The sequence below is a fragment of the Dendrobium catenatum genome, unplaced genomic scaffold (assembly GCF_001605985.2).
Source record: "Dendrobium catenatum unplaced genomic scaffold, ASM160598v2 original_scaffold_161204, whole genome shotgun sequence".
In the NCBI taxonomy this organism is placed as follows: Eukaryota; Viridiplantae; Streptophyta; class Magnoliopsida; order Asparagales; family Orchidaceae; genus Dendrobium; species Dendrobium catenatum.
The window spans coordinates 437,898-465,040 of NW_021479630.1; the positions used below are offsets into that span (position 1 = coordinate 437,898).

General features: G+C 33.8%; 1 protein-coding gene across 3 annotated transcripts in view; it reads left to right on the forward strand.

The window, feature by feature from the left end:
• The first annotated feature begins 3,349 nt into the window (after nucleotides 1–3,349).
• Nucleotides 3,350–27,143, forward strand: part of LOC110092964 (pumilio homolog 23) — a 36,828-nt gene continuing 13,034 nt past the window's right edge. For 2 of the 3 annotated variants that reach the window (XM_020817686.2, XM_028692286.1), the window contains exons 1-8: nucleotides 3,350–3,785; nucleotides 3,900–4,263; nucleotides 4,369–4,674; nucleotides 4,773–4,949; nucleotides 6,132–6,275; nucleotides 7,506–7,625; nucleotides 16,151–16,330; nucleotides 19,799–19,947. In XM_020817686.2, coding sequence (XP_020673345.1) covers nucleotides 3,529–3,785; nucleotides 3,900–4,263; nucleotides 4,369–4,674; nucleotides 4,773–4,949; nucleotides 6,132–6,275; nucleotides 7,506–7,625; nucleotides 16,151–16,330; nucleotides 19,799–19,947 — 1,697 coding nt within the window. In that variant the 5' untranslated portion in view covers nucleotides 3,350–3,528. The remainder of the gene's footprint in view (nucleotides 3,786–3,899; nucleotides 4,264–4,368; nucleotides 4,675–4,772; nucleotides 4,950–6,131; nucleotides 6,276–7,505; nucleotides 7,626–16,150; nucleotides 16,331–19,798; nucleotides 19,948–27,143) is intronic. The other variant, XM_028692285.1, reaches the window with a different exon arrangement.

The window sequence follows — 27,143 nt, forward strand, 5'->3', positions numbered from 1 at the left end:
AAAAAAAATCACTACTTAGAAGGAGGATAGACACCTTATCACCAAATTAATGAACAATGGATGACATAAGCCCACATATTGAACTTTTTCCCATCCATTCAGCTCCTCTCTCCACTTCCATGCTCAAGCATACATTATGGTACAATCCCTTGCCAGCTTTCATTTTATTTATTACAGGATTTTACAATTTCAAGTCTTCAATCAACCTTCTACCCGGACCATGCAATATTTCAACTGTAGATAGAGAAAGACTAATGGGGTAAAATATTGAAAGAGAGAGGGAGGAATGACTTTCCATTGTGGATGGAATGATGAAAAGAGATTTTGACGCAAAGTTCTCCTTTAAAGGATTTGGCTAAAGCTAAAACTGAAAGCCTAAAGGGGTTTAAAGCTGATTGTTTTAGTGGCTTAACAGAGCAACAAGTTCGCCAACGAGGAAACCAGCTCTAATTTTTATAAAGTTATTTATTAATCCAGAGAAGCCACCAACATCTTTTTCTGAACACATGAAAAGCATCAATTGTTCTTTTTTCCTTTTGCTCCTCTCTCTCAACTCATGACCTTGAGCATGGATTTCATATTCCCTTTCGCTTATCTCTCGCCCCCAAATGAAGACCTCCCGTAACAGATGTTTATGTCTTCTAAGCTCTAAGGGCCATGTTATTTGCATTCTTAATTTTGATTTTACAGCCCCTCTTAGCTCCGTGTATAAGATGACAACCAAAACTATTTTAATATATTCTAACATTCCAAATGAGACGTTAGACATAATTATTTTAATTTAGGCACCCCCTTTCCCTTAATAAAATTTTTGGCTCCGCCATTGCTTGCAATAAATAGTATTTTTAACCTTGTTTTTTTTTAAATAATATTTAATAAATTTTTTTTTTGTTTCTAGGAGAATCAAGGTTGCACTAGGCGAGCAAGATTGCCTTGGAACTATTTGGGGTAACCTTTGTATAAATGATTTATGTTGCAACTGCAGTTTTGACAGGACATGTTTGGTAAAATTGGCTCAAATTCATATTGCATTGCTATCGTCAGCAATTATATCCGTATCTTGCTGGTGACCCATTTGTTTATACATAGTTTTTATATTGTTTACATATCTCCGAGAAACATTGACTACTGAATATTTAATTAACATATATGCTATTATCATTTAGTATGTTAGATTCTTGATAGTTAGTATTGGAAGAGATTTCCTAGGCATGAGCTATCTTAATTTTGATAAGACTAGTGAGGGAGTTGAAAGTAAACTTGAATTATGGAGGTCAACCTTAGAGTCTAAAGGTTTTCATTTGAGTAGATCTAAAATTGATTATATAGTGTAATTATAGTAGTAATAAATCTAGTGGGGGATTGTGACTTTGGACGATCAAGTCATTAACAAAAGTAGATGTTTTAAATTTGGGTCTATTGTTTAGAGCGATGGTGAATGAGATGATGATATTATTAGCATAATTCAAGTTGGATGGTTGAAGTGGAAGAATGCATTAGGCTTGTTGTGTGATAGAGAAGTCATCATCAAACTTAAGAGAAAATTCTATAAGATAGCTGTGAGACCTGCAATGCTTTATGGTGCAGAATGTTGATCATTAAAAGCGAAGCATAATATTAAGTTAAGTATTGCAGAGATGAGGATGCTTAGGTGGATGAGTGACTGTACTCTAAGAGACATGATACAAAATGAGCATATATGTGAAAAGGTTGGAGTAGCTCTAGTGGAAGATAAGATTAGAGAGAGTCACCTTAGATGGTTTGGTCACATAAAACGGAGGCCTTCCATTGACCCAATTAGGGAAATAGATGTATTAGATTTGACTTATGTTCAAAAAGGTAGAGGTAGACTTGAAAAAATTTGATTAGAAAATATTAAAAATGACATTTGTTTATTAGATTTAAATGAGAAATTGACTCTTAACACGACACAATGGAGAAAAAAAGATTCATGTAGCCGACCACACCCCACGTAGTGGTATAAAGGCTTGATGTTGTTGTTGTAGTTGTACAAGTTTGTGGAAGTTATTATTACTTCGTTGATGAACATGAGATGACTTATAACTTTATTTGCCCGGATTGACTGGTATCTAGTTGAATTGATTGCCTCAAACATGACATAAAGACTTTAGTAATGTTAGTATCAATTGTGCATTGGTTGTTGTTATCAAATTAATTGCGTTATTAGCTTTTTTGACAAACCCCTTACACGGTTTAATGTTGATTTGATTAGGATTGCATATTGACCAAGGTTTTAAAAGTCGGTTTCGGCTTTAGATTCAATAATCTCATGAAAGGTTTAATTTTGATAGTTTTGATGGTTTCGATAATTTATATTTCATATTTTAATTATTATTTTTTAAGTTTTTATTTTAAAGTATTGATGAAATGGATTATATGTCCTGGTGCTAGTATGATTACTATGATATCATTCTAATTATGATTAAAATTAAGCTTATTAAGTTGCATATCATTAATGTCACATTATCAGATTTTTAGTTAAGTAATTTAAATGAGGAGTAGAGTCAAACATTGGATATATATTATTTCGTTTTAAAGTTATGATCATGCAACATAAATATTTTAGAAATAATTATTTTTTTTAACAAATTTGATTTTATTGATCAATTTATCCTGTTTCATATTATATTATTATAATGCTCATATAGTGCATAATTATATAGTTATCCTTTTTTAACTGTTTATATAAAAGATCTACACAAAATTTACCTAGGACTGATTAATTGTTAAATGCTATTGCCGAGACATACATAATATTTGTTAATAAAATTATTATCCATATAATTTTGAAATAGAAGTCCTGGCCTAGTGGTGAGTTGCTTCAATAGGAAAACCTACGAAGTTGGGTTCAATCCTCAGTTATGGTTGGATCTTAAAATAAAATTTTGCACTGCTCCGAGGTATGCTACGATTATCCCTTATATTGCCATGAGTAGCTTTTGCAATGCCATACATTCAGAGTTTTCATAAAATTCTATGGTTATCTTTTAGCTAATGTCTATGATTTTCAAATGTTATCTAACTATGAATATGCATTTCAACTCATTTTACAATTTGTATCCTTATTTCTAGATGTTATACATTGCCATGTTTGTGTTTGCAATATGATATGCCATTGTTATGTCTAACTTCCATACAATGTTATCACTATATCTTTGATTCTAAATTCATGTAATTTTTATGATCATAAATTCAATTCATTTTACAATTTTGTCAATATTTCAAATATAACGTTATTGTTACATTTTTTATTTTAAATCTCGTAATAGTGCTACGCCCATGATTTCAAATGCTATGCTATTATAATGATCATGAAATGCAAATTCAGGTCAACAGCTCTCATCGAGATCAAGCTATTGCATAAAAGGATTCATGCAAAGAAAAGCTTGTATACATGAATGCTTGTTTGATCAAATAAATTGCAGTAAATTATGGATCTGTAAGGGTGGTGCTTGCTTTAATTGCTTTCCATTTCTTTAAGTGAAAGAGTATAATATCCAGGCCAGGATGAGCAAGGAAGAGAAGTCATCCAAGAAGAGTGAGAGTAAAATGAACAAGAAAAGAAATCATGGCAAGGCACATTGCAATCATTTTGAGAATGGCACATCTGAACAAATAAGTAGCAGAAAGTTTAAACATAAGAAGCCAGGAAAACATCTTAGGGTGGCTAGTGATGACTTCTCTATCAAGTTGCATGAAAGAACGAGATCACAAATACCCTCAGCGGTCAACAGTCCTTCCAAGGGGCATGCAACTCCACTCAGGTTTGGTTCCTATCGTCCACACACAATGCCATAGTTATATGCATCTCTACTTAGAATTCTTACATGCATCGTATATATCTATTAATGTATTCTAAATTAATCTACACGCTGCAGGAAAAGGGTTGATCCAGAAACGGCGAAGTATTTCTTAGAAATTTCGAATTTGTTTGAGAGCAATGGGCTTGACTTGGATGTACGCCCTACTGTATGTGGCAATGCCTTGGAAGAAACTAGGGGGAAAGAAGTTCAACTTGCTTCCGACATGATTATAAGTCGAACCTTGCAATGTCTTCTTGAAGGATGTGATTTGGAGAAGCTCTGTTCTTTTCTTAGAAGCAGTGCAGAGGACTTCCCTACTATGGCTGTTGATAAATTTGGATCTCATGTTGCTGAAACTGCGCTGAAGTCTCTGGCCATGCATCTTCAAGAGGACCAATCTTATTCTATGGTTGAAGAGACATTGCATAAGATATGCCAGGTCTTAATATTTTTGAAGCTTGGGCTATGTTCTACATCCTCAAATTTTATTTTATTTTTTATTTATTTTTATCCCAGTGAACCATACATCTATTTTCTCTGTCAGGTAGTTGGTGCTGATGCTGTCAATATAATATGCAATATTTATGGATCTCATGTTCTTCGGAGTCTTCTTTGCTTGTGTATGGGAGTCCCATTAGGTGCTCTAGAAGAATTTCATGTCACAAAGCGATCATCTGTCCTTGCAGAGCGGCTTAATTCTAAGCCAGGTCAACCTGGAGGCAGCGTTGTAAGGAATCCTCAAAATAGTTTTCCGGACACATTTAAATTTCTTGTCCAGGAAATTCTGAATAATGCCAAAGATGAGATTTCAACTCTGAGAGCTGAAAAATATAGCAGTTTGGTCTTACAGGCATGTTACCTGATGCTGATTGCTGTTGTATGAGTTTGGTATTGCCTTCTAAATATTTTGAAGGTTTTTCACTCTGCACCTTTATTTAATATATGCAGAGTCTGCTGAAGCTATTAGTGGTAGATGATCAGGTTCTTGTGCATACGATCATGATCCTTCTTGGCTGCCAAGAGGAGAATTTTGTAGAGAACAAGTTCACTGATGCTACAAAGCAAAAACTTAAAGGAGAGGTTCTAGGTATGCTAGAAGATACTGCTTCTAGTCATCTAATAGAGGTATATTCCCTGTTTTATATTTTAAAACAATGCATTTCAAGCCTGGAATACACTTTTTACGCGTCAGTTTTTATGGTGGTTATGCTTCAGTTTGGTGTTATTATCCTTTAATCGTGCTGTCAAGTCAAATGTATAAGTACAAGAATAAATGTTAGTTAGTGCATTATAATTATTAAATTGCTGTTTTGCTCTTTAATTTTTTTGTGGATTATCTTTTTCTTTGTCACATGCTTGTGTACATTTAGAAAATCAAACTATGTCTGATGTGTGATAGGTAACAAGCTGATCATTATTTCATTATCACTGTAAAAAGGCTAAATTTATTATTAGACACCATGCTTGCAATTGTTATATCTATGTTGCATGAGTTTTATGTACTGAAGCTGAAGTACTATAAATTATGTTGCATAAAAGAGATGTACGCACTACGTGCCCATTTGATTGTATGAAAGAGCAAAATTCTTTTATCAATCTTGGTTTTTGGGATATGAATGGTGAGCTTTGTTCTATCTTATGTCTAATTCTAAATGGCGTTAATTTAATGCCCATTTCCCATTTCCAGGATTTGAAAGTGACTGAGTGCAGTTACTTGCATCGATTTGGGGAACAATATGGGCTATATATAAATGTTTAGTTTGAAAATCATGATAGTTGGCTTAATTTGATGATTTATGGATTGCATATAGGGCTGGAATTTTTGATTGGTCTGTCTTGATCTCATTTAATTATTTTTCTCTTTCTTCCTTCGTCTTTGTTTCCTTATTCTATAATTTGAACCATGTCGGCTGGAAGTCTAGATATTGTAAGCAGCTATCTCGCTTATTTGCATGTTTTATTAATTATCGAGTTTGATTTTTTTAAGGACATCAACTTTCTTCTGCTAGCTATTGGTTTTCTTTTCAACTTGGCTGAATGCACATTTATATTTCTTAACCAAGCAACTGCAACTTGTGTGCAGGAGTCACTACCATGCCCTTGACAAAAATATGTTATTTAAAATTATCACCACTGGTTGCTTACTGTATTATATGGTGATACCTTCATGTTGTTAATACATATTGATCAATTACGTTTCAAAATAATTTTCCATTCATTTTTTTTAAATTATAATTTGGCATGGGAGGACATCTTCCAATGGAGTTTTTCGATTCTCATGTCTTATATCATGTGGATATTTTGCAGGTTATTGTGGAGGTGGCACCAGAGGCTTTGTACAATGAGTTGCTTGATGTGATTTTCAAAGGGTCTCTGCTGGAAATATCATCTCACCAATTTGGAAACTTCGTCGCGCAAGCTGTGATTTCTTCGGCAAGAACCAAAGAACAAGTATGTCATGGCAGTAATGTTTTCACTTGTTTGTTTTTAGTGCATTGTCAGATTATTTGATGGGACAAGTGCAAGTTTCATATGTATTCATTTTGACATTAAGGTTTCATTTGTTATTGTAATCACCATAAATTTTGGTATATGTATATCATTTAGTATTTTGGTGCACTTAAAAAGGTCTTTGCATCATGTTGCTTTAATGACATTTGTAAAACATTTTAGTGTTATTGTGATTTATTTCCTTTTGATATCTAATGCTATAGTTCAGTCCAAACTTGTGCACCATGGTGCCTATTTTGTCAGCATCTTGACTCTGTTTGTACTGTGCAATTCAATTTAAATTTGTCAAGGGATTAATTGAAAATTGTACAACTGAGTTATTCTGTCTTTGTATTGTTGATTTATGTGAACTTTCTCTTAGCTGTCAATAATCTATATCCTCATGAATAAGTTGTTGAAACTACTCCATGCCTCTTGACTCGTGAAATATAGAGAACTAAATAGATTACAGTTTCATGCTTTTAATGTCATGTCTGCTGTCTAATTTTCTTTCTTTGATCCTTGTAAATCTTTTTATTTGGCATTTGTAATATTTGAACAGTGTAATTCTGCATGACAATCTTTGTGAAAAATGATGTTGGCATCATGTGCATTGATGGTGATGTAGCTTAATCTGCATCTGATTGCATTATTGCAGACTTTCATGCATTTTACTTGTTAGCTTGGATAAATATCTCCTTGAAATGTTCACTAATATTGTGCCTTATGCAGATTGTGTCTGAATGGGCTTATTTCATGACATCGCGTACATCTGGTTTTATTATTAATTTTCTGATTATTCATATTAAATTCTCTCTCTACCTTGAGTTTTTTGTACCTTGAAATTACAAATTTTGTTTTATAAACAAACAATCTTGTATCAAGAAGATATGAGAAAATGACGAAATGGTCTCTTGACTCTTTCTGAAGGACCAAAATGATTATCAACTATATTAAATGACCATTTTGGTACTTTAAATCTTTATCATGAAACTATTTTGATTCTTTTTAAGAAATCAAGGGACCAAAATGGTCCTTTAATATAGTTGGGAACTATTTTGATCCTTCATGATGAGTCAATGGGATCATTTTTATCATTTTCTCATAAATATATATATCTATCCTCTTTAGCTGCGTGTCTGCATATTTTTTATATGGCGGAAACTGATGCACTGTTAACTTTATATGCAGGCCAACCTAATATGGGAGGAACTAGGGCCATATTTATGCCAACTGCTTGAGGCAGGGAAACCCGGTGTTGTTGCTTCCATTCTAGCTACTTGCCAACGTCTACAAACCCATGTTAATGAGGTTTTTTGCGCTATTATTTATAGTTGCATGATTAGTTTGTACAGTTCAAGCAGCTGAAAGATGGTATTTAAGTTGTTTTGTTCATGGATTCTCAGGATGAAATTGTTATCACTGCATGGTTTGAATGATAAAACTTAGGGGGAGTTTTCCTTACCGAAGGACCTCAAACTAGAGTTCATGGTTGTCTTAGAACCTATGAGTAGAAGTTCCTCCATAATTTTAGAATCATGTGTTTTTGTTACGTCGTGGAAGCAAAAAAGACAAACAATAATATAAAACTACAGTAAATTCAAAACGGTGGCTGATTTTTTTTATTAAAACTTCAATAAGAGAAAACAAGATACATGTGATCTATAATTCGAGAGGTAGACCGACTCTCTCAATCAACCTGGACGCCGCTAGGAAGCCCTTAAAGAAAAGAACTATAACAAACACCCACAAAATTAATTAATAACATAAACTAAAAACCCTAGACAACTCCCCATTAAATAGTCCTAGAACACAATAACACAATTATAACCTTCCTAATCAGTATAAGCATATTTTTAAGAAACCTGTTTAAATAAATAGAACCTTCCTTATAATCATAAACATAATTTAGGAAACTTTCCTAAATAATTAAACATGATTTAGGAGACCTTCCTAAACAATTAACCATGATTTAGGAAACTTTCCTAAAGAATTAAATATATTTTAAAAAAACATTCCTAAACAATTAAACACTTCCTAAATAGCATAAACACGATTAGGAAACTTTTCTAAACAACTCTCCCTTGATTATGAACATTGTTAAATAATTTTCCTTAATTAGGAACTTTTTTAAACAACTCACTCTTAATTAGGAACATTCCTAAACAGTTCCTAATCCCCCCCCCCAATGCGTATCAATACTCCCTCCCAAAAAATGCGTCTTATCCTCAAGGTTTACGAAACGGAATTGTCTCCTAATCATCTGTTTTAACAACAAAATCTGCTTCTTGTCGAGAACCACTTAGCACATGATCCAATTATATATTCTTCATTATCTGCTCGTGCTTTACTCTAGAGAATATACCATCTTTCAACAATTTAACATCTTTGTCAATGCCTTTACTTTTTTGTCCACTTGCTCTAGTCATCACAGTCATCAACTATTTTTTTTTTCACTCAAAGCCATAAAGGTTAAAACGAAATGACACAAAAGCCCAGATGAGAACAAGGAATCACATTTATGCAGTGAGAAGCATAAAGGTTATTGAATCAGTAGTTGCAGATCCATAGATCTGATAAATAATTAGCAGCAACATAAGTTCCAGACCCTTTGTAAAATGACTATTAGAGTACATCTTGTAGTTCTTTGCAAATTTTACATGTCGCCCAATGAATCGTGGTCCAGTAGCACTATATTTTGCTCTGACATGTAGGATTGTCTGTTCAAAGTAATGAGATTTTGTTCCAAGCAAGAATTTAAAGAACACTGAGACAATTGAAGTTGTATGATGATTATGTAGCACAATGCAATTCTGAATCCCCTTTTCATCCCAATATGCATAACAATGGGTAAATGGGTAAGACCATCAATATACAAAGCTGGGCGGTAGAATGTGATGCTATAACAGCCTTCAGAGGTTTATTTTCTCTCATCAGCGAGTTGACATAGAACCCTACAATCATAAAGTAGTAACAAAGCATGCAAAAGAAGTCAAATCGGTGGCTCAAGTGATAGATATATCTGCTAAGTATTTGTTCCATTGCTATAGGCAACCCTTGCTTCAAACAGAGAGATTTGGTTGAGTCCAACATCACGACCCTTCCCAACCTGAATATACTCATGGTGGGTGATATTTCTTTGCCTTAATGTAGAATTGAATCATGCAAATATATCCTCACTTAGGTTGATTCCACAAGAAGCCATGCTTATGACACCTCTACTGATGTGAAGATTCAGGTCAGATATATCTAGATGCCCGTATTGGAAGCAAACCTTTAGTGGATAGTCAGAACCTTTTGTCCAATTGTCTCAAAACTTGTTTCTTGGTTTGACATGAATCATCTCGAAGATGAAATATTTCCTGGAAAAATGTGCTCACGTATACCAAGAATGGTTGGTGGGCACAGTCTATGGTCTTCATTGAATTCCTCTAAAAGATTCCTCATTTTCAAAGCCTCTTCTAAATAGTTATCCTAGTTCATATAAATTGCTTGAAGAGCCTTCTCCCATGGTTAAGACAACTGCATGATTTTGATTTTCTGGCTCACCTTCACCAATCTTTGCTGCTCTAGGTGATTTGATGCGATATATTTTTTGAGCAGCACCACCAGCTTGGCTTTGCAAAGTTTATTTATTTTCCCTCTTTATTCACATTTTTCTTTTTGTTGATCATTTTATCTTTGAAAGAAGCTTGTGTATCACTTATTGAGCTATCACTATTTTTCTCAATTATTTGCATCTTCAACTTTCTCAAACTTAGGATCACCATCGCCCCAACAATTTCTTCCTCCAGGGTAGCGGTTATTATGATCCCTCAATGTTTCGCTTGTGTATCGAGGGTGAAACTCTCACTTTTCTTCCAACTGCCTAACATGACCCGATCTCCATGGCTTGGCCAATGGAGTCTCAATCAAATCTTGATTAGGGCTAGCGATTGGAACCGTTGGGATTTGAATTTAATTTTTATCTCAATTATTTAAATATGTGACTTACAGATCAAATTTCATAAGTAAACTTTTGTCTTATAATAGTAATAACAAAAATGTTAATGCATTACTCTTAAGACATATTAATATAAGTAGTTGATGAAGCATATTTAAGTCAATTATTGGATCGCATATCCATGAGTTCTCCTCATGAATTTTCTTTCTCTTTGGTTTAGCCCTAGGAATCAACGGTGAAGCTTTCAATTGCTTCTCGATCATTTTCTTCATCATATATTCCAAATTCTCAAACCTTCTTTCTATCACTGAAATACGTTCATTCATCTATCCCACGTCCACTCGTAGTTACCCTACTTCCCATTCCAAATTTTTTTCAAATGCCTCAACTCTACTTTCGGCCATCAGTACTCTTATCAAGGCTTTAACAACAAAAATCGACAACTTTGACACGAGTCTAGCCTCTAAACAACAAAATTCAACTAACAGAGAGGAAAAACTCTGCAGAAATCAGGGAGGAAAGATTGATAATTCAATCCAGGATACCGCTCTGATATCAATTTGTTACATCGTGGAAGCAAAACCAACAAACAATAATATAAAAACCGCATTAAAATCAAAACGGTGGCTGATTCTTTTATTAAAACTTCTTTTCTCGGAGAAGAAGCAATGACGGTACTTCAATAAGAGAAAACAAGATATTTGTGATCTATAATTCAAGAGGTAGATCGGCTCTCCTAATCAACCTAGACGCCGCTAGGAAGTCGTTAAAGAAAAGAACTACAACAAACACCCACAAAATTCATCAATAGCATGAACATAAAATCCCAGACAACTCCCCCTTAATGAAGGCTTTATTGGTGGAATTGAATGTAGAATTTGAAATGTTGTTTTTTTGGTTTTCCACACTCCCCATCAAATTGGGAATATATGTTAATCATTCGAAGTTGGGAAATAATACTGTCAAGTTGCAATTGATTAAGAGATTTAGTAAGAACGTTAATAGTTTTGTTGTTTTGTTGGAGTATAATTAATTTGGATATTTTTTTCATTACGTATATTATCAATCTTGACTTGCTTAGTTCTATTGTGGTGGCAGGATTTTTAGCAATGCTAATATTGTTTGATTGTCACAACTCATTATCATTGGGCTTTTAGTTTGAAATTTTAAATCTTCAAGGAAGCATATAAGCCATACCTCCATAAATTTCATATGTTATAGCTCTGAGTTCAGCTTTGACATTGCTCCAAATAACAATTGATTGTTTGTTGCTTTTCCATATAATTAAAATTTTTGACAAAATAAATAATAACTGGATGTGAATTTACAATCCGTCAATGATCTTTTTGAAGAATAGCCCTTTTTCAGGTATCTTTTAAAGATATTATGGTATCTTATATACAATACGAAGATGCTAATTTGTGGAGTTTTGATTAACAACACTTATATGAAAATAAATATGATGTGAAACATATATGGAAACATGAATTGCTTAGAAGTTAATAACAAATTGTTAAGCTTTTCTAAATTTAAACTTAATGTTTCACCAAGATAAGAATCTAGGATTCTTTAGTTGCAGTTGTGCTTTGGTATGCGGTTACAAGAAAGATTAACAGAACAATTTTAAAATAAGAACAAATATCGTAGTAACACTAGATGCAAAAGTAACAAAATCTTGGGTTTGCTGGATTCGTATAGTGGAGACGCTTGATTTAACTATTTACATGCAAGATTTGGAAATTGCTTGGCCATCCAATTAATGCCCTAAAATCTCCAATTGCGCTTAAAATGTTTGATCCAGGCTTCTTTGATCTTGGATTGGATCTCTTTTGGTATTATTGGGTTTGGCTCGTCGAGTTGTTTAGTTCGATTATAAATTTGTTGAAATCAGAGTTCATGATCTTGAATTTAATGTTGGAAGTTTCCAATTCAAATATGTATTAAGATTCGTGCCCGATATAGATAATTTTTATGACATATCATATGTAAAAAGTTTGATGAACAAATTTTTAAGGTGATATTCTACAATATTGGAATGAGGAAATTCTTTCTCACTGAAGGAATTGAATTTTGATTTGGAAATTTGTCTTTTTAACAGAGTCTAACTTTTTGAAAAAAAAGCTGTTTTTAGTCTTATCCTTCATTAGAAATATCCTTGTTGTTATAAACAAATGTTATAAACCACCTAGCACCTTGGATTATTGTTCACCTGAGATGGGCCTTGTATGTCACTATGGATAGTTGCATTGGTTGTGAGGCTTTATAGGAATGATTATGGTATAATGTTTGAGTGTATATAGGCCTTCAAAATTGTGTTGATGAAAAGGGAGGGATTAGTTTTTTAAGAATACAGAATGTGGATAACCAAGACGAAAGTGTTACACCATATTTTTTCATTGGAGGAAGCTATATAACAAGCATTTTTTATTTGCCTTACAAGATTCCTTTTACAATTTATGAAGTAGAGAATAACATTTTTTTAGCCTTACAATTATCCTCGTTGAGTTCTCAGTCCTGAAAATGATGGGTACACAATGCATGGAAAGTTTATCATAGAAGTGGCTGTACATTGACGATCACGATTGAGTGTTTATATTATTAATTGTTGTGTGTTGTATGTGATTTAATTTAGTTTGTGAACTTTTCCTAATATTATGTTGTAAGCCCAAGGGCATTTGTGAACTTTTCCTTTATGTTATGTCGGAAGCGCAAGGGCATTTGTGTCTTTTGTCTTGTCATGCGGTGGAGACTATATATATGACTCTCTTCCCCTCTTTAAGGGGATGATGCTTATTTTTGAATGAATTCTAATTTCAACCATCTTCTCTTGTGTGAGAGTGAGTGTGGTGGAGTGGTGAAGCCTTAGGAGAAGGCAAATGAAGTACCAACAACCCTTGAAGGTGAGCTTTTGGTTTTCCCCTTGTATTTCTTCCCCTAACCCTCCTCCTTTCTCCCTATCCGCTGGTCAACCCCTCTTCCCCTCTCTTTCTCGGCTAGCCACCCCTTCCCCTTCCACTGCCCACGACAAGCCCACCACCACCACCTCCCCATCTAAGATCCCAATCCAAAATTTCCCAAATATGAAATTTTGACCTTTGGGATTCCAATTAGATCCTACTTGTCTTTTGGAATTATGAATTCAAAAGTTACTCCTCTCATTTTCATTTTCAAAATTAGTTGGGAATTGGAAAAGCCATAACCCCTTCCCTCTCCCCTAGTTGGCCCACTCTTGGAACTCTTTATGTTAATTAATGGGAAGTTGACCAATTAATTACCTCTCCTTCTTTTCGTTTTCAAAATTGGTTGGGAATTGGAAAAACCACACAACCCCTTCCATTTCCCCATGGTTTGCCCACTCTTGGAACTCTTCATGTTAATTTGTGGGAAGTTGACCCGTTAATTGCAAAACTATTTTTTCATTTTCCAATCCCACTCTCTCCCATCCCCCTAAGCCCCACCACTCTAATTAACCGCACACCATTCATAATCTCCCACAAATAGTAAAAATCGTGGCCTCCCTCCTTACAAAGTTCAACCAGCATTTCTTCTTCTCCACTATAAAGCTAGACACAAGAAAGGCACTATGGAGCAACCCTTTGAAAATCAACTGGCCGAGACCACACCACATCTGAAGGAAGCTTCCCTGCGACGCAAATACCTAGGTTTTTCTACTCTTACTTCATACATTTAAATAAATATCTTTGAAGTCCAATTCTCTGTGGCATCACTATTTTCATGTTAATTCTGCTAGCTTCTTAAATCATTGAGTACATGGTTCTTGTAGTGACTAATCTATGTTAAATGTTGGATCTATTTTTGCCAACCCATGTTAGCTAAGTTATAGACTTGATTTATCCTTCTTGAATTCTAGAACTTTGGTTGTGGTTAATTGCTATTTGTAGATTGCCTTTCTTACTTGTTTTGAAGCTTGTTTTATGCATTCCCGTGATTAATAGTTTGCTGATTTTAAATTGAACTTTTGTATAATTTCATAATGCAAGTCTTCACATGCTAGTCCTACATTAGAAAACCATAATTTGTTGAGAAAATTAATTGTACAATTCATACCCTTGATAACTTTATTGTTTTATAATAAGTAGCATGAAAGTTAGGATCCATGAGAACTGAGTCAAGAACTAGAGAGCTAGTGACATTGACAGTACCAATGTAATATTAATCTATTGATAATTATGATTGTATAGCCTTTAAATACTGATGAAGGTTTAAAATGAGGCATCATCTAATCAGATGATCAGAAGTTCTTAGAATCCATGATCCAAGATTCTGAATTTATGATGCTTATTACTTATTATTTTAAAATTGTACCTTTTTGAGCAATTGCACTGATGATGATTTCTGGTGCATAAGGCTTTGATTTGAATTGGCGACTTAGAGGTTTCTTGGATATCAATGTTGACATGAGATCTTGATTTATGGCAAGATACGATACTAGAAGAGGACCTCTTTTTCCAGACCATATTATTAAGCATCATCAGTAGTTTAAACAAAAAAATCCTTAAAATGATGATGAAGATTTAGAATTTTGAAAGGATATGAAAGATTTAGAAGGATATTAAATAGAAAAGTGTGACTTTGATACCTTAATGAAAAATATGAAAGAACAATACTCTAAATATATTTTTGTTCCAATGGATAAAATATATACAATATTAATGGGAGTGATAACCCATAAAATGGAAAAATTAAAAAAATAATTAATCTAATTTATTATAATCAATTTAACAATTTTAAATTTTTTATTCATGGACATATTTGTTGGTAGACTGCATTTGGAAATAAGACCAGCGGTGGATTGCCAAAATGGCTGATCATATTGTTGGGCATTTAGCCATTTACATCCAACACAGGATGCGCAAGAACTTTGAATTGTCATGGTGGCATTGGGACAGATTGGTGGGCAAACAAGAGCTGTTGGATGCTTAATTGGTATAATTGAATGCATAATTTGATATGTTGTTTTGAGGATTTCCACAATTTGTCCTTAACCAACATATTCTCCCTTCTATTACAATTTACAAAGGATTTTCTTGGACGAGTGGAGGAACTTTTACTCCTATTCCATAGGGAATTGACATTTGGTTGTATTCTTCCATGTTGGTTTCACATTTGATTGCAATTAATTATTTTTTATTTATTTAGTATTTGATGACAATGGTCTTTTGAAATGATATGCGGGGAAATACCTCTTTAGAGATTGTTTTAGAGCTTGTTTGGTTTGAAGTAAAATGGGTGTAAAGTATTTCAAATACATGGGTAAATTTTGAAATATTTGAAATGCACATTTAGTTCATCGTCAATGTATTTGGAATTCTCCTGATTTTGGGCAAATTCCAAATACACCATAAGAATAAAACTTTGCTTGCTATGATTGCTTGCTGGCCATTGCCGCTGTCGCGTACTTCCGTCACTTGCTGCCCACCATCGTTGCTGTTGCCATCGCTAGTTGCTGCCTCGTCCGCCGCCCCTTCCACTGATTGCCAATTTCTAGCCGGCACCATCGCTCTCTAGCCATTACCAACCATCGCTTTCATTGAGCTTTACGTTGCTTTCACTTTACTTCAAATCAAACATAAAAAAGGTAATCAAATGCATTTATTTTATACTCATCAAAATTACTATAAACATTTCAAATACTTTGCATTTCTTTTGCACTATATTTCCTTTTATTTTGCATTTTTTTTTCAGTAAAACAAACTACAACATAGTATTATTCATAGTGGTTTTTGTTCATGAGTGTTATTGTTATTGTGCATTACTTCTGCTTGCGGTGTTTAAATCTTGTGAATATGTTTATCCACGCTGGAAACTTTTTGTCATTAGGTACAATCGTCTTTGTTGTGCTTAACTTTGTTAACTTATTATTCTCTTGCAGTTTTGCCAGGAACTTTCAGTGGCAGTTTGTCCAGAAGCTGAGTCACCCACCTGTATTGTCCCACATTTACTACACCTTGACAGCTACTTCAGATATAAGTCTCACTGGAAGTGGCCCTTGGGAGATAAGATGCATGTATTGGGCTGTTTAATGCTGCAAAGCTTATTTAAAATTTCAAATGTAAGTGTGCTTGCTACTGCTTATGGCAAATTGTTTTTCCAATTTTGTTCAACAGTCTAAGCATATTTTCTGTTACTTGTTTTGAGATTCTAGAACTCTGATTAAGAGGAAATAGGTTGAATGAATAGAGTATGGTTTATTTGATGCAATATTTGAACAACTCCCAAGGTTAATTTGAAGTAATTAGGACATTGATTGACATAGGGCCATTATTAGTACATTAGGAACACAAATTTCCACTTCATCTCCGCTGTGGGATTAGTCTCCACTTTTACGTGGATTTTAACAAAATCGCCTCACATGAATTTCTTACCTGGACCGTTACTACCCTTCAAATCTAAGCTTTTTAACATTGTCAAGTATCATGCATCGGGCATCTATGCAACCAAGCGGAACTTGTGTGATAGTCACCAACTCTTGAACCTTGCTCGATGATAACATACCTTGCTTGATGATAATAGAAGTAGCTATGACTTCTATTAACTCTAATACCATCAACTCTAATACCACTTATTAGGGTCAGGTGCAACACCGAAGGCTTAATTGTGCAACATATACCAGTGAATGGAAGGCCGTCAAACCAAAAGCTTAGAAATATGTTAAGGGCCACCAATAATTTTTATTCTCAAAGCGATCTTATATTCAAGAGATATCACTTTAACCTTTCATATAATATAATCATTATTTAATTTATCCTTCATAGGTTATCCTCACATCCATCTTATCATTCTCATTTATGTCACACATAATTTAAATATTAAAGACTTTTTAACAACCCAATATTTTGGATTTTTCCAGATCACAAATTAGTTATGGTTTTATAAAATATATCTTTGAGCTTCCATGTTATTCCCTTATCACACAAAACTTATGATAAACTTTTCCATTTTAATCATCAAACATTAACTCTAAAGATTATGTTCTTATCTATATCTCCATTCTTTTGTGTAAGCGATCCAAGATATTTATACATGTTACACCAATGCATCATGATATCTTTTATTAATACAACAACAACAACAACGTCAAGCCTTTATCGCACTACGTGAGGTCTGTTACATGAATTCTTTTTCTCCATTATGTCTTGCTAAGAGTCGAATTCTCATTTAAATCTACAAAAAATTCATATCTAATATTTTCTAACAAAGTTTTTTTAGGCCCACCTTTATCTTTCTTAACATAGGCCAAATCTAATACATCTACTCTCTTAATCGGGTCATTAAAAGGCCAATATTTTATGTGATCAAACCATCTAAGATGACTCTCTCTAATCTTATATGCTACTGGAGTGACTCCAACCTTTTCACGTATATATTCGCTTCACATTCTATCTCGAAGAGTGAAGCCACTTATCTACCTAAGCATCCTCATCTTAATTTTATGCTTCTCTTTTCATGACTAACATTCTGTGCTAAAGCATTGCAGGTCTCACCACCATCTTATAGAATTTTCTCTTAGTTTGAGAGGTACTTTTCTATCACACAACATGCCCGTTGCATTCCTCCACTTCAACCATCCAACTTGAATTCTACTAATTAAATACTCATCTATTTCACCATCACTTTGAATAATAGACCCAAGATATTTAAAACTTGTACTCTTATTAATGGCTTGATTGCCCAAAGGCACAGTTCCCTCACTAGATCTATAACTACTAAAATTACACTCATGACATGAATCCTTATCTTTTATTAATATTAAATAATAATAGTTAACATCATATTAAAATGTCATTGCTAGTTAGCTTAGTTGATAAAGATATTTGAAGTTATTCCCAAGGTCCTGAGATTAAATTCCTCTTACATTAAAGAAGAAAATGTTGAAAAAAACAACAACAACATCAAGCCTTTATCCCACTACGTGGGGTCGGCTACATGAATCCTTTTTCTCCATTGTGTCCTATTAAAAGTCAAATTCTCGTTTAAATCTAATAAAGAAAGGTCATTCCTAATATTTTCTAACCAAGTCTTTTTAGGTCTACCCCTACCTTTCTTAACATAAGTCAAATCTAATACCTCTACTCTCCTAACCGGGTCATCGCAAGGCCGCCGTTTTATGTGACCAAACCATCTAAGGCGACTTTCTCTAATCTTATCTTCTACTGGAGCTACTCCAACCTTTTCACGTATATGCTCATTTCGTATCCTATCTCTAAGGGTAAAGCCACTCATCCACCTGAGCATCCTCATCTCTGCCACACTTAACTTAGTATTATGCTTCTCTTTTAAAGGCCAACATTCGACACCATAAAGCATTGCAGGCCTCACTACCATCTTATAGATTTTTCCCTTAAGTTTGAGGGGTACATTTCTATCACATAACAAGCCCGATGCATTCCTCCACTTCAACCATCCAACTTGAATTCTGCTGATAATATCCCCATCTATTTCACCATCACTCTGAATAATAGATCCAAGCTATCTAAAACGTGTACTCTTATTAATGACTTGATCGCCCAAAGTCACAATCCCCTCACTAGGTCTATTAATACTAAAATTACACTCCATATATTCCATTTTAGATCTACTCAAGTGAAAACCTTTAGACTCTAAGGTTGACCTCCATAATTCAAGTTTACCTTCAACTCCCTCTCTAGTCTTATCAACAAGAAGAATATCATCAGCAAAAAGCATACACCAAGGTACACCCTCTTGCAAATGTCTAGTGAGAACATCCATGACTAAAGCAAAAAGATACTAATATTAAGGCCTTTGTATTCTAAGCATTTCTTCCATCGCTTCAATTTTTACTTGTTTCAGTGGATGTCTTACTCATTAGTTAGAATTATATCATATACAAAAAACATACAGCAAGATACCTCGCTTCTAATATTATTAGCAAGCATCTCCATTACTAGCATAAAAAGATGTGAACTTAGTGGTTATCATTGATGTAAACCTATGATGATTGAAAACTTTTGGTTCACTCAATATCTATTTCTAATACGAGTCAGTATTCTACCTTATATATCTTTGACTTGCTTAAAGCCCACTAAATTAATTTCATTGGTTATCGATCATATAAATTCTTAAACTCAATTAAAATCATATGAAGATCTTTTCTTGTACTCTTTACTTCTCTGTTGTCTTAACATACAAAATTTATTACGTAGTAGATCTTTCCGTTATGAAACAGAATTAGTTTACATATATGATTAAGAGAAAATGTTTTATTGCATTTATTTTCATTTCTTTTTCTTTTATCATTTCTAAGTGGAGCTCAAATGTGCTCACATTGTTTAATTCTTAAAGCAAAAATGGTGTCCTGATTTTCCCATAGATCCAAACCCTATCTGTAGATTGTGGTAAAAATCAATCTGGAGTAACCTGAAGTACAAGTTACATTGGTTTGAGAGTTTGTGATGCTGTAGAAATCACCGAAAATCAATCAAATTTAGCTAGTGATTTTATTGTTGCAGTTCAATGATTTTTAGCTGAATCTAAAATTTTATTTATGCTTGTCATATAGTCCGCAGTAAGGCTTTATTTTGAGAGTTTAAGCTGTATGGAAGCTGATCACGTATTGGAAACTGCAAAAGATGTTAGAGGTGGCCGTGTTCTCGAGGCATTTCTTTGTTCAGAAGCTCCCGTAAAGCAAAAACTCAAAGTTATTGCTAAGTAAGGCGTTTTTATGTTACATTTACTTGCATACTGTTTTAAAATCATTCTATAATTGTGCAGTATACATCTCTTTTCTAGATTGGATTACTGCAAGTTATCTGATTAGAAATGTTCGAAGGCATTAAATTTTTTTAGTTGTTTTATGCTATCATTGTGTGCTATTTATCTTTAGGCTTGTAAGTTATCAGCTAATTAATAAATTTGCCTGGAGGATGAGCGTTAGAACATTACTTGAGCCATCAGAAAATCACTCAGTGCAGAGGACAATGTAAATAGAGTACAAGGGTTTATTCCTCATTGTTCTACTAGAGGGAAATTATGTTAGGCAACAATTTATCGAATGATCCCACTACAATACAAAATAAAGGGGAAGATTGGGTGAGAACTATTGAAGAACCTTCCAAAGATAGCAACACACACATCCAAAAGTATGTCACGAAGAAGGAAAGCTCTTAATGCAAGACACGGTCCACACAAGGATGTCGCTGCAGGTCCCAGCTGCAGTTTTTAGCCTAGCCGAATATTCCTGCTGTAGGAATTAACCTATAGTAATATTTAGTTTGTTTCGTTCTATGTAATTAGCTTGTTTATATTCAGGTTAACCCCCTTAGATGCAAACCGGTCCATATATTAGCCCCAAACCGGTTTAGCTCTTGGACCGGGAGCACATTTCATTTTTATGATTTGTGAGCACAAGTTGTGAACGGTTTATTTTGCCAGTTTAATTAAAGTTAGGATGAAGCTGGTATAGGTTGTATGGTGTCAGTCCTGCTTGAATTCACAAGCGTCATCTTATTTATTCCATCAACAACAAACTCTGCATTCTCACATATTCTTGGGTCTCCTCTACCTCATCATAGTTGAAGATGCTATGCCACACACTCAGATCAATTGCAACATAATAGCTAGAGCTAGGAGACAAAGACGTTTGGCAACCAGAACGCAATATGAGCCTGGAGATGCAAAAAGGTCTGATGAAGATGAGCTCCATGATGCAAGAGACACAAAGCACGTGCAAAATCCTTGATTTCAAGCCCTTGATATTCTTTTTTCATTCCGATTTATATCTTCTAGTTCTCTTTAGCTTTTAAGAATTCTTGTTCAATTATTAGCATTGATTCTTCTTAAAGTTACATATAAGATATCTCAATTTTAATTAATTTTTAAATAGATTACTAGATGAAAATACTTTTCTTTGTTAATATTTGACTTAAATATATCTTAATACTATGTAATTTTCCTGTGTTTACTTGCTTCAATTAATTTCACGCTTTGAAGTGAACAAACCCCCATGCATGTTCTGTTGCATTTTGCTCTCTGGTAACTTGCCTTGAAGGTGATTAAATCTCCAGCATTAAATAAATCGTTGGGAATTGGTTGGCAGTGATAATGAGTTAATGGATGTGACAACGTACATTTGTAGATGCTGATCCAGAAACTAGATTATTGAATATTGGTAACATAACAATGGTTACTTCGAGAAGTCGATGATTGCAGCAATTTCAAAGGTGAAAACTATGACATACATAAGGGTGGCAGCTGCGGCAAGCCCCAAGACCAAAGTTTGTGGCTCCCAAACCTAAGGGGAATACAACATGCCAAACTGGGTCATGATGACAAGCCCAAAGATGCCGGGCATTTTAGAAGCAAGTGAGCCACCGGTAGCCTAAACCCGAATCCAACTCCCGATAGCCTGACTACGGCCGCGTAGAATGCCCTAGCCTGATTCTTTTGTGGCGGCTCGAACACGTCTACCAAAACAACTTCATAAAGTAGGCATACGCCGGACAAAAAGTTCAGAAATTCTGACCGTCGGTCGGAATGGTTTGTGGATTCCGAACAGGTGATAATGGCAAGCTAGTTGGCAGACCAAATAATGGCAATTTTGGCTAACCTAAATGTAGCAATAATGACATACCAATGAGAAGCCTAAAAGCATCAACCTAAAGATACCAAGGGCTTGCGATTGTGGCAGGCTCAATAATAGCGTTAATGAACAATAATGTCAAAGCAAAAGGTCGTTTTTAGCATGGTTAATGATGATGATAGTGGAAAGCTTAAACATGAGTTAGTCTTTGGCATTAAGGAAAATGAAGAATGTGGTTTTAAAAGGGCTTAATGCATGAATAGTTGCCTTACTATATACAGTGGCCAATAAACCAATGGTTGACACTAATATCTCCATGCAACATCAGCTTGAGCGACTATGCGGCCTTAACAACATTAAAGGTGACTTGTCAATTGCTGCGCGTTTATATGGTAGCAATTGTTAACAACGCATCATAAACAATCCCACTTAGCATGAGCAATGAGTGATAGGTTAACAACATGCCTATGAGCAACACCACGTTGTCACCAAACTACGCCATGCATCAACAACGAGCAACAATACATCATTACTAGAGGTCCAAAACTTTTTCTAGAGATTTGGGAATTATAGAAAAACTTTTTAATTTGTTAAATTTATTGAGATCCATCTATAAACTCGGAAAGGGCTAATTGAGTCATATTGGGTTTGAAATTTAATGCTTATGATGAAGGAGATTGCAACCATTTTGTTGCTAGGAATTATGAAAGTTGTACTGTACTTGAAGAATCAAAAGAAAAAAAAATTATAATTATAAAACTTGTTTGTGGTGGAATAAAATGTACAAAAAAGTTTAAAAATAAAAAGATCTGTTATAAAAATTGATTTAGATGGAAATATTCAAAAAATTGAGAAAGATATAGAGGGTCCCACAACAATTTTATGAAATTAATATGTGATGTAAATAATTTAACAAATAATATGTGATATAAATAATTTAACTTTTAGTGATTTATATAATTGATTAGATGCTAATGAGGGTAAAATGTATATGTATAAGTTAGTTAAGCAAAGTGATAGGAGAAGTAAATATTTAATTTAAGTGGAGTGCATTAAAGATGGAGATCAAAAACTATTTTTCTTAGAATAATGATATTCAACATAGGTGAATGAGGTATTTCAATAAACTTTTCAATGAAGGTTGTGAGAATATGATTGACTTTAGTGAGCTTAGCACCCAAACTAAAAAAAAAAAGATATTTATTTTTTTCATTGTATTAATAAAACAGAAGTTAGAGAGGCTTTAAAGATAATGAAATGTGCAAAAATAATAGGACCTGACGATAAAAGAATTTTGTGGCTTACTAAAATTTTTAAACTTATTTTGAAGACTCAAAAGATGCAAGATAAGTGGAAGAGTGCTGGTTTCTTACGAATAAAGGTGATGCACCCTGTCCAAACTTTTTTCTCTTTCCTCTTTGTTTCTCTCTTAATAAGATATTTTTTAAAGCTATGAGTTAGACAACATAATTAGGGCTATAAATGAATTAGTGCACTTAATAAATAGCTTGATAATTGTTTATGTAAGCGTCATTTATATTTATTTTTTTACATTAGTGAACAGCCTTGGACAAAATTTTAAAGTTCATCATATAAGTGAACAATTTTAAACAATAACTCATTTATTTAAAATCCCCTTTTGAAACATCTCTTTTCTTTTGGGCTTTACTCCCAGCTCCTTCATGGTTCTCTTCTTTTGATCTAAACAAACCCAATCAATGAGACAACTCTCACCAAATATACCTTATTATTGATAAAAAATTGACCAAATGAATCCAATAGGTGGCATGATTTGCATATGCATAGATTGGCATATGTGAGAGGTTCTAACTAACAATCTAGTAAGTGCAACAATTTATGATAAAGGTTGCCGTAAAAAGTGGTGATTTTTTTTATCTGTTGATGAACATTTTCAATGAAGGTTTTTACATGTATGCATTTAGCAAAAATTTCAGACCTTAAAAATTTTGGAATTTTCTTTTTGTTGACTCATAAATCGAATCTCTTTGCATATTTGATGACTAAGTTTTTTTTTTAACCGAAGGTGTACAAAATTATGATTTTTGGATCTTGTGTTTGTCTATTCTGACAAAGTTTCGAATGAAACCAAACATAATAACTGAACGAACTCTCAAAGTGTTTTTGTTAACTACTTAGTTCTATTGCCAAAATTTTGGCATGATCAAATCCTAGATATACATGCAAAACAAGAGAGACAATCTTGATCTTCAAGGGTCAATATGTTGTTTGTAGAATTCTAGCAACTCATCATAGCTTGGTCATGTCACTAAATGTTGCATGTTTTTGGAGGTAATGTTTTGGGGGAATCTAATATGTCTGTAGTCTTTTATTAGAAAAAGTTGTATTAAATTCCCAAAATCATGGCTTGGCTGGTTTGAGACTTACCTAGTGGTGTGCATTCGGTTTGTTTGGATCGTTTGATTGATAGATTAAATCAATAAATTAATTTTTGATCCACCATCTGAAAAATCAAACTGACCAAACTCCAGCTCAAATTAAACTAGAATTTACTTTGATTTATTTGGAAATCGAAATTGACTGCTTTGGTGAAGAAAATCTGATGATAAAGTGAAGAAAATCAGATGATAAAGTAAACCAGAAAGGCTTATTATTAACATAAACTTGAAGCCTCAAGTTCTATAGTGAAGATAGCTACATATAAAGTAATTCTTAAAGGCTAGCATTTACTAGGGGTGCAAACGAGTCGAGTCGAGCTCGAGTCAGGAGGTGTTCGAGCTCGACTCGTGAGTCAAACACCGAGCTCGAGTCGAGCTCGAACTCGACTCGCGTTGCATAAACGAGCTTGTCGAGCCGCTCAAATTTGATTTCCTGCCCACCCGGTTTCTTCATTTCCTGCCCGGTTTCTGACAAGCCAGCCAACAAAACCTTGGGGCGCTCATCAGCACAACTCTTAGCCGTCAATTGCTTGTTTTAAAAGAAAAGATTTCTTGAGCCGGCCAACACCTTGGGAATAGATTAAAATATTTAATGCATTTGTTTTGGGAACTGTTCTATGCATCTTAAAAAAAAAAAACTGAATGCGGTTATTTTTTTTTTAAGATTTTTAATAATGACTTAATTTAAAAAAAAATAAAATTTATTCGAGTGGGCTCACGAGCCGAGCCTCATCAAGCTCGAACTCGAGCTCGTTTCGTAAACGAGCTCGAGCTCAACTCGTGAGCTCGATAAGCTCGGCTCGTGAGCCCATAAACGAGTTGAGCTCGAGCCGGCTCGGCTTACTTACACCCCTAGCCCATCCCTAGCATTTACATAGTAAGCCAGTTCTAAAATCTGATAGTGAAGGAGCTCATTAAAGACATTTTCTTATGTCAATATTGAATGACAAACCTATCACGCCCAACCTAAGTACAAGCAGAATCTATTCATTTTCCATATCAAATCTAAATACAACTGGATTTTTGGAGATTATCAATGTATTTCTCTTATAAAAATTATATCCTTAAAGAAATTTAGAAACAATTATTATAATAAGACATCATTCGAACTTAAAAAATAATAAATATCTAAAAAAAGAAACAAGTAGTGCTTTATTTAGTTCTTTTACTTTGATTCGTTTGGAAACCGAAATTGACTGTTTTGGTGAAGAAAACCACATGATAACGTAATTCAGAAAAGCTTATTATTAACAGAAACTTGAAGCCGCCAGTTTTACAGTGAAGATGGCTACATATAAAGTAATTCATAAAGGCTAGCATTTACATAGTAAGCCAGTTCTAAAATCTAATAGTGAAGAAGCTCATTAAGATTAACTAAAGACATTTTATTATGTCAATATTGAATAACAAAACTATCACGCCCAACCAATATATTGTATTTGTAATAACACAAGCAGTAGAATCTATTCAATTTCCACATCAAATCTAAATACAACTGGCTTTTTGGAGATAATCAATGTATTTCTTTTATAAAAATTATATCCTTAAAGAAATTTAGGAACAATTATTATAATAAGGCATCATTCAAACTCAAATAGTAAATATTTAGAAGAAAGGAACAACAAGTAACACTTTATTTATTTCTATAAATCATGAATAAATCAATAGGATCATGTCTTCATTTGCCTCTTTCCCAAATATATCCAAAAGTCTGTTCAATAACAACGCTGACACTAAAATGAAAAGTGAAAATTTTGAGAAAGTTTGTTAGGTTGGCAAAATGAAACTTATAAGTTGCAAGCATTCAACTTTATAACAAGGAAGCCTAATTTCTTTGATTTTTGATGCATTTGAAATGGTCAGCTTCTCCAAAATACCCCACAAATGTTTGCTCTTCCCCTCTTCCAACCGATTCAACCGTCAGTTTGTCGGTGGGCAATGGCTACTTTGGATGTGGGCTATAGGTTCCTCTGACATATCTTAAAAATCCTAATAATTCAACATCTATGAAAATAGAAGATGTAGGCTGTGGCTTCTTCCAATATTTCAAGAAGAGTGGAGACTCTACCATCAAATCAACACCAAAAAGTTCTTATGGTGCTTGATCACTTTGATTTGGGCTTTGTATGAGCACTAGTCAGTCAAATAAAGTAAAATTGAACTTTCATTCTATCTTTCTTGGGTGCTCTAGACTTTTTTTTGCATAAAAAAGAAAAGTTCTTGAAGAGACTATAAGAGGAGCATTTTTAAACAAAAAATTTCATTTCTCATCTTGAAATATATATCATTAATCATTTAAAATTATGCAATAGTTATTGTAGTTGATCCTCCATCTGAATATGATGGGTTATATTAATAGGTGTAAATCTGCTTGTTCAGCCCTTGAAAAGCACTTTATCCTTGGCCCTAGTTCTTTAGTTACTAACTACAACTCCCTTCACTTGTTACTTAGCTTCCATGGCATCATGGATTATCACGCTTATCATTTTTCAAGTTCAGGAGCTGACTATTTAGATTGCTCGGTATTTAATTGTGCGCGTTTACTGTTCTAGATTAGCTAGTTATTTTTAAATTGTGATTGTATTTTGCGATATGCAAGATGGAAACCAGCCTAGTTGATGTGAAACTACTAGGAGTTACGTTTAGAAATGAGAAAGAAAATTGTTTTAAGTTTGCCCTTATAAATTTATTTCAATCATGCAAGAGAGAGTTAAGAATTTGAAAAATTTAACTTGCTTAGGCCAAAGATTAGCAATAGAGAATAACCAAGACTATCCTTTCAAAAACCAAGGTAATATTAAATGCAAAGTACAAGTACATAACCCCACACTTAATAATGAGAGGTTCACCTCAAGGCCTTATCACTCAACTACTTGTAGGCTTTAGCGGAGAAAGGTGAGCCAAATAAT